The sequence below is a fragment of the Typopeltis vanoorti genome, chromosome 11, assembly GCF_054136105.1.
Source record: "Typopeltis vanoorti isolate ZY-2024b chromosome 11, IOZ_Tvanoo_1.0, whole genome shotgun sequence".
Taxonomy (NCBI): Eukaryota; Metazoa; Arthropoda; class Arachnida; order Uropygi; family Thelyphonidae; genus Typopeltis; species Typopeltis vanoorti.
In genome coordinates, this window is record NC_143559.1 from 45,691,338 (window position 1) to 45,706,113 (window position 14,776).

At 33.1% G+C, this 14,776-nt stretch overlaps 1 protein-coding gene and 1 long non-coding RNA gene across 2 annotated transcripts in view; one reads left to right on the plus strand and one right to left on the minus strand.

Moving 5' to 3' along the window:
- The window catches only part of LOC150101499 (cytochrome P450 18a1-like), a 31,518-nt gene extending 25,021 nt beyond the window's left edge, over positions 1-6,497 (plus strand). Inside the window, exons 7-8 of the mRNA XM_090400205.1 lie at positions 1,931-2,118; positions 6,080-6,497. Coding sequence (XP_090256331.1) covers positions 1,931-2,118; positions 6,080-6,258 — 367 coding nt within the window. The 3' untranslated portion in view covers positions 6,259-6,497. The remainder of the gene's footprint in view (positions 1-1,930; positions 2,119-6,079) is intronic.
- LOC150101498 (uncharacterized) overlaps positions 1-14,776 on the minus strand; it is a 110,679-nt gene that overhangs the window by 32,416 nt on the left and 63,487 nt on the right. The gene's annotated exons all lie outside the window — the stretch shown is intronic.

Here is a 14,776-nt window from a genome sequence, read left to right on the forward strand (position 1 = left end):
GCTAAGATACATGGATGATATCTTCCTCGTTTGGGAACATGGTCTAGAGGAGTTAAAAACCTTCCTAGATCATTTGAATAATCGCCACCAGAATATCAAATTCACATCAGAACTCGAGATGAAGCGTACTCACATTTTTGGATTTAAAGACACTAGATTGCCTGATGGTGTCAAATTTTCAATTTTTCTTAAGGGTACTCACACAGACGGATACTTACATGCCTCATCTCATCATTTCCCTCCGCATAAATTTTGTATTATTTCCTCTCTAGCCCATCGAGCAAGATCTCTTACTTCAGAAGAAGAAGATTTTCAAATACAACTTAACCACCTAAAAAGAACATTTTTGAACAACGGCTGTTCATCTAAACATCTATATCCACGTCTTCAGCCTCTGCCAGAATATAACTCCAATCCTATTACTCACATTCAATTACCGTTTAAAAGCTCTCTATCACCAAAACTGGCAAAACGTATGAAGAAATTTAACATCCAAACTTACTTCAGCATCCTACCGAAACTTCGTTCTTTCCTGAGTCAACGAAAACACATCCAACTTCAGTTTCCAGGAGTATACAAAATCATCTGCGACTGCGGTAAACCTTATTATGGACAAACCGATAAGTCTTTCTCACTACGCCTGGAAGAATATAAACGTGATATCTCTTATAAGAGAACCCGTGCAAGCGCCCTCTCAAGGCATGTTCTTTTCTCCGCTAACTGCAATCTAGAAGAGCGCCAACATTAGATTGACTGCAATCTTACAACCGCTATCCATAAATGCGGTGACGAACTTGAGAGACGCATCCTAGAATCAAACGAAATAGTCCTGGACCCATCACTCATGAATAATAATTTAAGCTACAATCTGCCTCACTCCCACAGCGCAGTGATTCAATTCTGGCGCTCTGGAGTCAGTGGTCACTCATTCATGTCGCACGCTAGACCTACCACGCGGACACTAGTTTCAAATTTGACTGTTGCTCTTCTCAATTTGTTTATGTGAGAAGTCCATTTTATTTAACTTATTATTTTTACCAGTTTTTATAATTATTTACACACCTGAAGAAGTCGGGATTCGGACGAAACTAGTCGTGTTATATTGAAGTTTTTCTTACCTTTCTCGGTGTTTTTAGTCAGCATATTATTATTTTTAATATATATATATATAAAGTTAAAGAATGCAATTTTAGAGTTTTTAAATCATAAATGTTACTTGTATGAATCTGCTTTGTTTTTATGAACGTGCGTATTTCTAACATACAGTGTTAAATTTCATCGTCACGGATAGATGGAAAGAAACACTGTCAATTTATATTTGAATTTCGAGAAAATAATAAATGAGTCCTCCTCTTTCTACCTCTTTGCACATGCCTGGGTATGTTACTGGGCTAAATCTGACATTTGCTCTTTGAATTGGAATTCAGGTCTATATAAGTTGGATATTACTGGTTTCTCACCTCTTTGCAGAAGTTTTCGGACTTATTCCTCTCAGAATTCAAAGACAGTTTTCAAATACATAAAAATTATGTATATCTGTTGTGAATATCAATTTAATACCTGCATGACATTTGCAGATCGATTCTCTTTGGTTAATAAAAAAGTACAATAATTCAAGCTATTCTATATTTTACTAGAAAAGATGATTGCCGTGAAGTTTAAATTTTAGAATAATAATGGATTTCACTGTGTATTCGTCAATCAGACATTCTACTTTTCTACGAGTCCGACTGATCAGATATACGAAATCATGTTTCTTTTTGTTTTCCTGACAAAATAATGAGATTGGTTGTTATGTAAAGCATTTTGCTTTACATAACAATCAATCGGAATTTTGATCTGTAAAGCTAATTATATCAACAACAACAATAAAGAGCCTATAGAATATATTTCACAGATCTAATTCTCCTGATTTTTTTATAATATTTAGAGCTTCCGAAGATACAACAATTGGGGACTACGACATTCCAAAAGGTGCAATAGTTGTGGCCAACATATGGGCGATTCATCACGATCCAAAGCTTTGGAAAAATCCAAATGACTTTATTCCAGACAGGTTTTTAACCCCGGATGGAAACTCTGTGGTAAAACCAGAATATTTTATTCCATTTTCGATGGGTAAGTAAATTCGTATATTATTTGAATATAAGATCGTATATTATTCTTTACATATATATTACACATGCTTAGGATGTTCGGTATACGAAGTCATATTTGATGAAGTTCTGTTTTTTGTATACTATGGAACTTGTTAATTAATCCCACAATAAAAATTTATAATGCTTTGCCTAACACGATAGATGGGTTCATTAGTGTGATATATCTGATTTACAAATAGCGAATTATTATTGGCTGAAGTGGGCATTGTATAATACTACAATACATTTTTGTGAAAGTGATAGAAATAATACTAGTTATATGTCGAATTTTAAATCTCTCCTTCAGGTTCCAAGAAAAAATAATTAAAAGAAAAACGAATATGGGAATATTTGATATATAATATATTACGGCGCAATAACGTGTGTGTTAGCCGAGTGATTATGCACTTCGTAACCACCTACCTGGAAAAGGTAAATCTTAGAATTGATTCCCGTCGTTGACGTGGGAAGTTTGGGATCTTTTTCAGACACAGAGTGAAGGAAAAATGTCGCAATAACGGAGAATCCGTTTAATTTATTTTAAGTCGGTGATAAACTATTTACTTTTCCGTGAGTAATTTCTGTAAACAGCTACGAATCGTTAAAAAAATTAAAATAATAACTAATAAATATATATTATGTATCTTCATAAACCTTAAATAAATCAACTTCTAAAGCCAGTTTAAAGTAAATTTAATGTTTTAGTACGTTTTCCAAGTAATAGCGATTTCTTCTTTTCAAATTCATCAGAATTGATTAATTGTAAAGGTCAATGCGATTTAGGGATCGATCAAAATTAAAACAACTCAATACACACTGGCATGAGACAAATTTCTAAGTATGTCCACGCTTTAGAGACCTCCACTTGGAAACTTGCCAAGAATAGTCGATTCATGCTGAAGGGGAGAAGAAATGAAGGGCGTACGAATTGGTCTCCAACACGCTAAATCACGTGCTTTATAGGTAAAATTTTCCAACTGTCATACAAGCAGCATAGTAAACTACAATCATCATATAACAGAAGTTAATTTTCCCATGTGTAATAATAAACAACTCATCCCACAATACGGATTGATTACCCTATTATCGGAATGGATTCTCCTTTTGGGACATGCGAAGAAGTGTCGAAGGGTCTCAATAGCTATCATTTTTGTAATAATAATACAACAACGGGGTTTCGATTACATAACAGTATAAATCTGCTATTGACTATCTATGAGTAAATAGGAATATGACGACTATTGATCAGTGAAAATCAAGCTCAAAAGCTCGTAAACCCTTCCTCTAACAGCTGCGCTGAAGTAGATAGTAAATTCGTTTACCTAAACTCTTGAAACTACTTGTAGAGCTGCCCGCACAATTCATCGCGGTCAGTTCACCACAGAAAACATCCTTCGCAGGAATAATTCATTACGGGAAAATTGAAATAATTTTTTAATGTAAGACACTCATTCGGATATGATTTTTTTTTTTCTTTCTTTTTTCTCTGAACTAATTCAGAAGACGAAATGCTTCTAATTACATGATACCGTGTATTTTTGAACTAACGCCACATACATAGTAAAGAAAAGAGAATTTGAAGGAAGTTATTGTTTTAAAGGGATTCTATACATCTATACGTTCATCTGTTAGTGCTCACATTAAACAAAATTGATCGTGCTATAACATAAATTCTATAATTGTATAAATAAGCTGTCGTATCACTTAGTCGAAAATGTATTTTATTTATTTAAATTAAGGGGATATTAAATCCCACATTTTTAAAACCGAATAAGAAACTCAAAGATTGGAATCAGAGAGTTTCATGCTAATTATAGTATAATAAACTATAAAAGCATTGGCGACTATTAGCGTGAGCTAATGCAAATGGTCCAAGTACGTAGCACAAACTCGGGCAACTCGCAGCAAAGATGGGTAAAGTTCTGATCGCTATTCTTGGTATTTTCCATAAAGTAAAAACACATTTCCTAGGAAATGTATGCTGTTATTACATACGGTGGGAGGTCACTACCCAGACGGGTTTCAGCCTTATAAATAAGTAAAGACGTCTCTTAAAATCCGGACGATCCCTAGGCCACACAATTGTGGGCAAAAGACCGTCCATCTCAGCGTTGGCTCCACTCAGTGATGGCCTTCTACCCACCACCACCAGCACCGAGCCGAACCGCTCATATTCCGAAGAAAAGCATTCACTGACAAAGCCCCTCTCCGGGCCGAGCCGGAAAACACCTTCCCCAGAGACTCAAAATGCTCTCTCAGGGCAAACCCCCGAAATCAAGCTCCCCTCAGCTTGAGCAAAACTTCGGAAGAAACCTAAGAGAGGAAAACTCATAATAGCTACACACCGGTTTTAGCCGTTTATGAGGCTTCATCAGTGAGTAGCTAGACCAAATTAATACTAAAGGGTATAGCGAAAATAATTTATATACTCTGCTAGACGAGTTGTCAAAAAGGTGAACCCGTTAAGTTACTTAAATATAAAGAGCCAATAGGCTTCATTTCAGCGATATAAACATTATTTAAATTAAGGGGGGATATTAAATACCACATTGTTTTAAAACCGAATAAGAAACTTAAAGATTGGAATCAGAGAGTTTCATGCCGATTATAGTATAATAAACTATAAAAGCATCAGCGGCTAAGTAGCGTAGCTAATGCAAGTGATCTAGGTATGTAGTACAAACTCGGGCAACTCGCAGCAAAGGTGGGTAAAGCTCTGATCGCTATTCTTGGTATTTTCCATAAAGTAAAAACACATTTGCTAGGAAATGTATGCTGTTATTACATTATGGTGGGAGGTCACTACCCAGACCGCTTTCAGCCTTTATTGAGACTTTATCAGTGAGTATCAGGCTAGTAATCGCCGATGCTTTTATAGTTTATTTTACTATAATCGGCATGAAACTCTCTGATTCCAATCTTTGAGGTTCTTATTCAGTTTTAAAGCAAAGTGGGATTTAATATACCCTTAATTTAAATAATGTTTAGATTTCAGATACTGAAATAAAGACTGTAAAAATCATGAAGTAGGAAATTAGAAGAAAAAAAAAAAAAAAGATATATTTCAGTTACTGTGACCGGCCTTGGCGTGTAGGAAGGAGAGGGGTTGTGATTGGAATACTTCACAACAAAAATAAAATATTAATCAATTCCTTATAGGTCATGTATCAAATAATTTCGTTATATATTTAAAATGGGAAAGAAACATAATTATTATGCTACCGAAAAAAAAAAAAAGAGAAGATACTCTGTAATAGCTGAATAAAGAGAAGAAAGTATTTTAAAAACTACTAGCAGATAACAAAAAAAAAAAAAAAAAAATAGAAAATGAATTGGCTGCCGAACGATAACAATTAACATACCATTCATTCTGCATTACGAAAAAGAAGGAATTTGTAATTTCCTTCTTTTCAAGGAGATGAAATAAAAGAGAATGGAATTGTTATTATTGAAGTGAACATTCTACAAATAATAATAATAATAACAACAATGGTAATAATTGGTTTCGTTTTCAAAATGCGAGTTAATTTGAAATACAACTGAATATAAATTTGCAATCTTTTAATATTAGTCTTTGAAGAAAGATTTAATGCAGTTAAACATGATGTATTGTTCATATGAGAAGAAAGATTTGCTTAGAATCATCTCCACTGTATCTAAATCTGTAGGTATAACGGCATCACGTGATTATTTTCTTACATCCGAGTAGAGGAAGTATTAAAAGTCATGTTGAAACCATATTTAATTCAATAAATATTCCTTGATAAAATTTTTTTTCAGAATAGTTTAAAATTATTGTTTAAACGTTAACATATTATTCTTAAGCTCAAATAGCTTTTCTGTTAATATATATATATATATATATATATATATATATTCGTATATACACCTTTGCATAAATGGTAGTTGGAAATATAATTTTACTCGCTTTATATTTTTAGGTAAAAGGTCCTGTCCAGGAGAGAAAATGGCGAACGTTGAGATATTCCTATATTTCACAACTCTTTTTCAACATTTTGATGTAAAGTCACCAGATGGAAGCACTGTTGACTTAAGAGGGACTCATATGTTAAAATTAAATACACAACATCAGAAACTCTGTTTACTGAAAAGAATGTAACATGTGAGAAACAAGCAAAGGGAAAAATGTAGTATAATAAAATATTCACAAAAAAAAAAAAAGAAAATGGAAGAAGGAAAAGAAGTAGAAGAAAGGAAAGAAAAACTATACACTGAGAATAAACTTGTAAATTCTAGTTTTCATTGTTATTACTATTACTATTTCTGTTTTATAATTTCATTAGACCTATAATAAATTTTCATGTGAATTATTACTAGGTATATAATATAAATAAAATTAAGCAAAAAAAATTAAAATGTTAACTTTCTAATTGCCTCACACAAGACAACATTCGATACCGGCTTCAAAATATAATAAAAATGAAAAATTATTATTATTAGTGTGATTATTGTTATGAGAAGAGGAAGGGAAGAACAAACCAAGCAACAAGAACTCAGAAGAACGAGCAGATGTAATCACCGCCGAACATCAAAATTGCCACATTCTAAACTCGATAACAGAATGGAAGCAAGTGGGTACCCCCAAAAAAGGACTATATAATCCAATATCTCCATCATGGGCATTCAAAAATACTGGCTGACCTTGCAAGCTTTTTTGAAGGCAGATATAGACCACATAGATATCTTAATACCAGCAGAAGTATCCATAACAAACGATGAAGCAACCTTCTACCAAATGCTAAACCTTCAGCAAAACAAATACTGCAGATAAACTAAACGAGGTTTTGTTGGTGGTGGTATGATAATATTCAAACAAATTAGAAGCGATAGAAATAAACTATAAATTAGAATGTGCAAAAAGCATATGCATCGAAGTTAAAAATATCAAACAAGAGAACTCCATGATATTACACGCAATATACAGAACACACAATTTAAACACCGGAAAATATCTAATATATTGAATAGATGGCTTTCTACTACGGAACAAAGCGCCATAGAATACCCGATAATAATAGGTGACATGGATATAAACAATAGGAAAATAATTAACAACACAGCAAAATACCTAGACCTTTTACGAGTATATAACATAACCTCAACCATACAGTCGTACGCACGAGAAGAAATAGTCGAAAATACAATCACCTCATCCTGTATTGTCCACATAAATATAAGTGCCCCTCCAAACAGCTATACAGCAGCCGTCATGCATAGTGATCTGCAAACTGGCAGACCAATATTTTAGTGCATTATAGTTACATGCTGAACCAGAACCCTTTAAACTCACTGAGACTACAAAACACTATAATAGCATCGTAAACAAAACGATAGTAAACAATAAAATCAGAAAACAAAAGACTGGATGCAGATGGCATCTTAGATTCTGCTGACGCTGTACATAGCAATCTTAAACTTATATTTAATAAAATACGTAAGAAAGTATTAATAAAAATACAAATATGCTCCCAAACCAGATGGAATCCATAGATTACAGACAACATATTAATAGAGATGCAAAGAAAATATTACCTGAGGAAACAACTTAAGAGTTCACCTAACAATACCGTTTTAGAAGCTGATTTCAAAAGAAAACAGAATTTCTTAACAACACAGATTACAACTGCAAAAAGAATCTATTATAGAAACAAATTAACAGCAGCTCAAAACGAATTAAAAGAAACATGACACCTGATCAATGAAATGCTGAACAATACACATAAAACTACTGCCTCAGAAACAGTAAAACAGAACTTTCTTTGTGAGTGCAAATCCTTCAAAACGGTGGAAAAAATCTTTAATTGATACTTCACCAAATCTCTCCAAAAACTATAGGAAACATTCTCTCCTCAAAAACAGAAGCATTCTCAACTAGAGCCAGGAGCAACCCAGTCAATGCGGATCCCGACAGTAAAAATCAAAGAAGTATCATTTGCAGCTCAAAAGATTAGTCATAACAAAGGACCATGAGAAGACAAAATCAGACCAAAAGACGTTAAAGAACACTCAGCTAACCTTTGTCTAGTTATACTGAAACCGTGAAATAAATCTTCGAAAAGGGGCACATATCTAAAACACTGAAGACTGCATTAATGACTCCTATATTTGAACATGGAAAAAGAAACATTATAAGCAATTACAGACCCTTCGCCACGCTTTTGTAACAACTAAATCATGGAGCTCATTGTGTATTGCAGATTCTCCACATACATTATACGCATTCCGTACAGACTACAAACTTAACATATTACAATCGTTTAAAATCGATTAAAATCCAACCTTCATTTGTAAAAAATTAAACTGTGCTCATCATCAGCAGCAGTAGAATGTGGGCGTATGTACTTGCCTCTACATATTAACAGGATTTCCAAGCACATGCATAAAACAGTTATAATCAACACCTGGCTTCCGAGGGGTTTTGAAACAAAACCACGAAACCACCGCCATATTTATCTTCCTCAGATAACCTTTGTAGCAGCTTCGAGGAAGAAAGCAGAAATGCCAAACAAACAAACAAACAAACAAACAAACAAACAAAACTCTAATAATAATAATAATAATAATAGTTTTATTTATTTATTTATTTTTATTATTATTTTTTTTTTTATTTTTAAAAAACAATTTATTATGTCTCAGTATAAGTTACATACAATAATAATATTTACAGTATTTACAATAAGGATTATACAGAATTTTTGATTTTATAATAATAATAATAATAATAATAATAATAATAATAATAATAATAATAATAATAATAATAATAATAATTTATTTATTTTATTTATTTATTTATTATCATTATTATTTTATTTTTATTTTTATTTTATTTAATTTTTTTATGTCTTAGATGAATTGCATACATAGTTTCTGTAGTAATTATATATATATATATATATATATATATATATATAATATTTATAACGCATTACAAGTGTGTATAGCAGATTCTTGCAAGTTAGTAATTTTCTTCCTCGAAGCTTAGCAGAGCTTATCTGAGGAAGATAATAGATGACAGAAGGTGGTGGTTTCATGGTTGTGTTCCTATACTGGTCACAAGCCAGGTGTTGATTTTACTGTTTGTTGGTACGTGCTTGAAAGACTTCGACTGCTATTACAGTTTAACTTTTTTTTTATTATTTTTTTCTTTTTTTTGTGCAAATAGGGTTGGATTTAGACATGGTGTGTTTGTTTCTTTGTGTTCTTGTAGTGATAGTTTTGTATGTTCCTAGGTTTCTGTTGTCGAACGGCAGTTTGTTTATCATGTCAGGTACGTAGAAGTTTCGGGTGGCTTTGCCGTGGTGATTGTTGTACTTATATGTTATGTAGTTTGTTGACTGTGGTCTTGTTATTTGATATGTTGTTCTGGTTACTCTATATGTTGGGCTGTAGTAGTGTTTTAACATGACTGTGTAGTGGCGTAAGTGTTTCACCTTAAATATTTTGTGTTTTGTCCATGCTTCCTGTATAAGAGTGGGTTGTTCCCAGAATATCAGTTTTATCATTTTATCTTGCAACCATTGTAGCCAGTTAAGTCTATAGTCTGCGCAGAATGCGTATGATGTGATTGCATATCTTAAAATGTTTTCACATAATGCTTTATAGATTAGTATTTTTATGTGGGTTGGGGCAATGTCTTTTAATCTGTATAGTTTACTTGCTATTATCCTGAGCTTGGTATGTAGGTATTTTGTATGGCTATTCCAACTTTGATCAGCATCGAAGTGAAGTCCAAGATAGCGTGTTGTTTTCACCTGTGTGATGGTTGTGATTTTAGGTTCTGCGGTATGTGTATAGGAGGATGAATGTTTGATAGTGAGATATTTAGTTTCTATGGGCAGGTTTTGGGGGTTTTTGAATATCATTAGCTTTGTTTTTCCAGGGTTTATATATATGCCATTTTCGGTTAACCAGTTAGTGATTTGATTGATGTCGTGTTGCATATTTTTGTAAGCGATATTTGCATTGTTGTGAATGGATACTATGGCAGTGTCGTCTGCATACTGGAAGATTTTACTTTTTAGTATTAATAATAATAATAATAATAATAATAATAATAATAATAATAATAATAATAATAATAATAATAATTATTATTATTATATTTTGTGCGTTAATATAATACAAAATATAATAATTTTGTGCGTGTGAGTGCGCGCGCGCGAATTTCTCTATCATAGATTTTGTAGCTTCCCAACACAACAAAAAAAAAAACAGTACATAATAACCAACTGGTGCCATCCTCAGATACGCTTACATGTAAGCTTCGAGGATGAAAGCAAAAAAAAATGAGTTCTCATCCAAGATGCATCATATATAATCAAATGCATGTAATGTACGTATCACACCTAAAACAATGTATGCAATGTATGTAATATATTTAAACGAATGTACGTAATGTAAATATCACATGTAAACAAATGTAAGTAATGTATCATATGTAAACAAATGTATGTAATCTATATAACAATTGTAACAAATGTATGCAATGTAAAAAAAAAATTCTTTTAAAAGTAAATCATAAGTTTACACCGTATGTTTGTGAGAATAAGGAAACATAATATTTAGATTGCACATGTGTAAATACTGTTGTATAATCACACCTTTTCAAATTTGAAAAAAAAAAAAATAGTAAACCACAACATGTAATATTATACAACTTATGTAACTCTGAACAATATAATTGTAAATTATTATTACGATTGTTATATATATACTGTATATATATATATATAAACTGTTATCATCATTACTATTTAAATCTCATTATATGTAGCACAAAGTGCTGAACGTTGTAAAATAATATACTGAATAGATGATCATTGTACATATGTAAATATTTGAAAGAACAATAAAAATAAAAAAATAAAAAAAATATTATTATATTAAAATAGTGCCGCAGAGTAATTCTACTTGTCACGCTAAAGACAGTGATATATACAATGGTGGTCTGAAACGTTCTCGGCTTACCCATGAAAACCGAACTCATAATTTCTAAATTATTTTTATTTTTCAACATATCTCCTTTAAGACTAATATTTATTGCAGCGATGCTCCGGCACCACTATTCCGTCCCTGTACTGGTTCTCAGTAAGGTCTGCAAAATACCCATCTAGCTGGAATCATCTCTTGGCTCGAAGAAAAACGTTGATCAATAGGAAGAGTTTTAGATTTGGGAAGAGATAGAAGTCAGATCTGGGGAATAGAGTCAAATCTGGGGAATAGGATGGATGTTCCAACAATTCATAGTGATGATCCCTTAATTTTTCGATTGCCACTTTAAACACCTTTGTGGGTAGGTGCATTGTATTGATGAAATATGATTTTTTCTTCTGCAAACCGGGTCTTTTCTCACGAATTTTTTCTATTAGTCTGGTTAAAAGATCGAAACAATAGTCGCCGCCTACTGTGTTGCCTTTTCAAGATAATTAAGCATCCCGAAACACCGATGCCATGACCTTTCCTACTGATGGAACGGACCTTGTCTTCTTTGGCGCAGAACAACTGGCTTCTGTCCACAGTTATGACTGCTGTTTTCATTCTGATGTGTAATGGTGAATCCAAGTGTCATTCACACTAATAAATCGAAGCACAAAATCAGTTTTATTCTTGTTAAAACGCACTCGCAGGAAAATCTCTGATTTTCCTGCGAGCGCGTTTTTGATCAGCTCTGAGCAAGCATGGCACTCATCTTGCGCAAAGCTTTTTCATTTCCAATTCTTCATGCAAAATATATCCTAAGCGTTCTTTTAAAAAACCTATAGTCTCATCAGTTTCACCCACTCTGACCCGCCGGTCATCCAATACCATATCATGCACTTGATCAATGATTTCTGGTGATGGTACACGTTTTGAAGGTGCTTCACGTGGATCACCTTCAAGGTACGTACGGCCAAGTTTAAACTCGGCAGCTTATTTCTTCATTGTCGAAAATGAAGCAGAGAAGTGTCCATAATCGTTTATGAACTTCGAATGAATTTCTTTTTGGTGTTAAGCCTTCTTTTACAAAGAATTTTATAAGCGCACGATACTCAATTGTATCCATTTGAAAGGATATAGACAACGCTTTTTTTTTTCAGACAGCTGTATATAACAAACTACTTGATAGATTGAATGCTATTTCACATGGATCCTTATGACAGATGTAATTACTTAAGAAAAAACGTTTGCCGATAGTGTTGTCACCTATACCGTGGCAGAGAAATTTTCACGCCACTCTCGTAATTCATGGAAATCATCTAAGCAGAATTCAAATTTTGAGTGCTGAAAATTGAACAGAGTTCGCTGTGGTCTCCAACGAGCAAAGAATAATGGACGTGGCCATCTTTACAGTTACTCAAGGGAAGAAAGGTGTGTTATGATGTGCAACAAGTGCCTGAAGGATTTATTGTTCCACGGAAATCATATAATCTATAGGAAATGCTTCACGAATCTCCACTTTACATGTTCGGCGGTCTCATAATTAATGCTACAAGTTTATCTGAAGAATTACACTGGTGCTATTGATATATTGGTCCTAACTGAAGTATTCGTAATCAATGACGAAGCGACTGCTTTCTAAATTCCAGGCTTTCAACAACATAGATCATGCCAACAAAAAAGAGATGGTGAACTATTAATATAGACCGAATATAAATTAATAGTAAAAGAAATTGTTTATCAGTTTCAGCAAGCATCAAAATAATTAACACCACCATTCGTCAGCATCCCATAGTACTAAATGCTATTTGAAGGCCACCAAACATAAAGATGATAAAATTCTTTCACGAACTCAATTCCTGGCTTTCACGCCAAGAATTATGCTCAACCGAATACTTACTGATAAACGGCGACAGAAACGTAAATATTGCAAACTAAAACCAGAACAACATTATACAATACCTAAGTAAGCATTCCATGCTTAACCTAGTACCAACCCAGTACCATTATGTGCTAGAGAAGAAATATTCAGAAATACTATAACTGCTTCCTGCCTATCATATAAACATACGGGAACCACAAAATAGTTAAACTGCAGCAGTCATAAAGTGCAAAGTAGCAGACCATTACTTAACAGCTTTAAACCTGTACGCTAAAACAATATCCATGCAACGCTCCACATATGAAAAGCAACACAATAATAGACGAAAAAATATTCAACTACGAAATAAGAAAAACCTACTGGAGACAAGTGGCATCACCATATTCAACAGATACCTCATACAACAACATTAACTTCATACTGGAGTAAAAGCTACAAAGAAAGTCAGAATTCGTTCAAAATCATGCCAAATTCTATGGAAACAATTAAAGCGATATATCTAAACACCGCAACTTTAAAAACCGAATATAAGATAACAAGGAATCACTTTACAACGCAAATAAGAAAGGCAAAAAGAAACTACCACAGAGACAAATTAATCTCTACACAAAATAACATAAAACAAATCTGGCATGTGATCAATGAGATGCTAGATTGTGCTCCCAACACCACCGATTCTAGAACCATAAAACACATCTTCATGAAAGAAGAAAAACCTATCCAACAATTAGCAAAGGACTTTACCCAATACGTTGTAGACTCTATAGGAGAACTAATCCACCAAACACAAAACGAGACCCTCGATTTGGACCACAATCAAAACAGACATTATGGTCCCCAACCACAAAAGAAGCAGAACTTCTCTCGGTAATACCTCAAATCAAACCAAACAAAGGCCTTGGAAATGAAGATATAAGACCTAAGGATATCAAGAAACACGCAACTATATTAGGCCTTATCCTACTAAAATCAATAAATAAAATATTTAAAACCGGACAAATACGAAGTATGTTAATGACTGCCATAATCATACCCATATAGAAATATGGAAAAAGAAATTTAATCAGCAATTTCAGACCCATAGCAACACTACCAATTATTAATCGAATTATGGAGAAGATCGTACTAAGGAAACTCGCAACATATACAGAGATCTTTCATATTATCCCCAAAACATAATACGGTTTTCAGAAAAATAAGGGAACAACATTTTTCTTGGAAGACTACAGACGTAATTCATTCCTCCATAGATAAAAACAAACTTGCCATGATAGTCTTTATCGATTTGACACACTCACACATTAAACCTTATTATAAAAGCTGAGATATGTTGGAATAGACGACCTCTGCACAGGTGATTTATAAACTACCTCCAAAATAGAAAACATATCACCCGTATCGGGTCAAACCAAAGTAGACAGCTACCCGTTACCTGTGGAGTGCCACAGGGAGCTGTTGTCTTCCGAACTCTATTCGACACTCGATATTAATCAGCTACCTCTCAAAGGTAGCCCAAGCAAGTGTGTTGCATGAAATAAATCTGCTCATAAAATGGCTCACCAAATACTCCATACCCTTAAACATAAAAAAGACAAAATTAGTTATATTCAGAAATCCACTGACTCAACCAGTTAATAATATATATATATATACTAAGATACGATATGACAACTTATGCTTTCTGTGTACACTATAAACTAATTAGATTAATAGATTATTAACACATTATACAGAATAAAAAGTAAATTTGAAATTTGTATTTTTGTGTTGTAAATATGTGGTAAATATGTAATCATATGAAAATCATATATGTTGT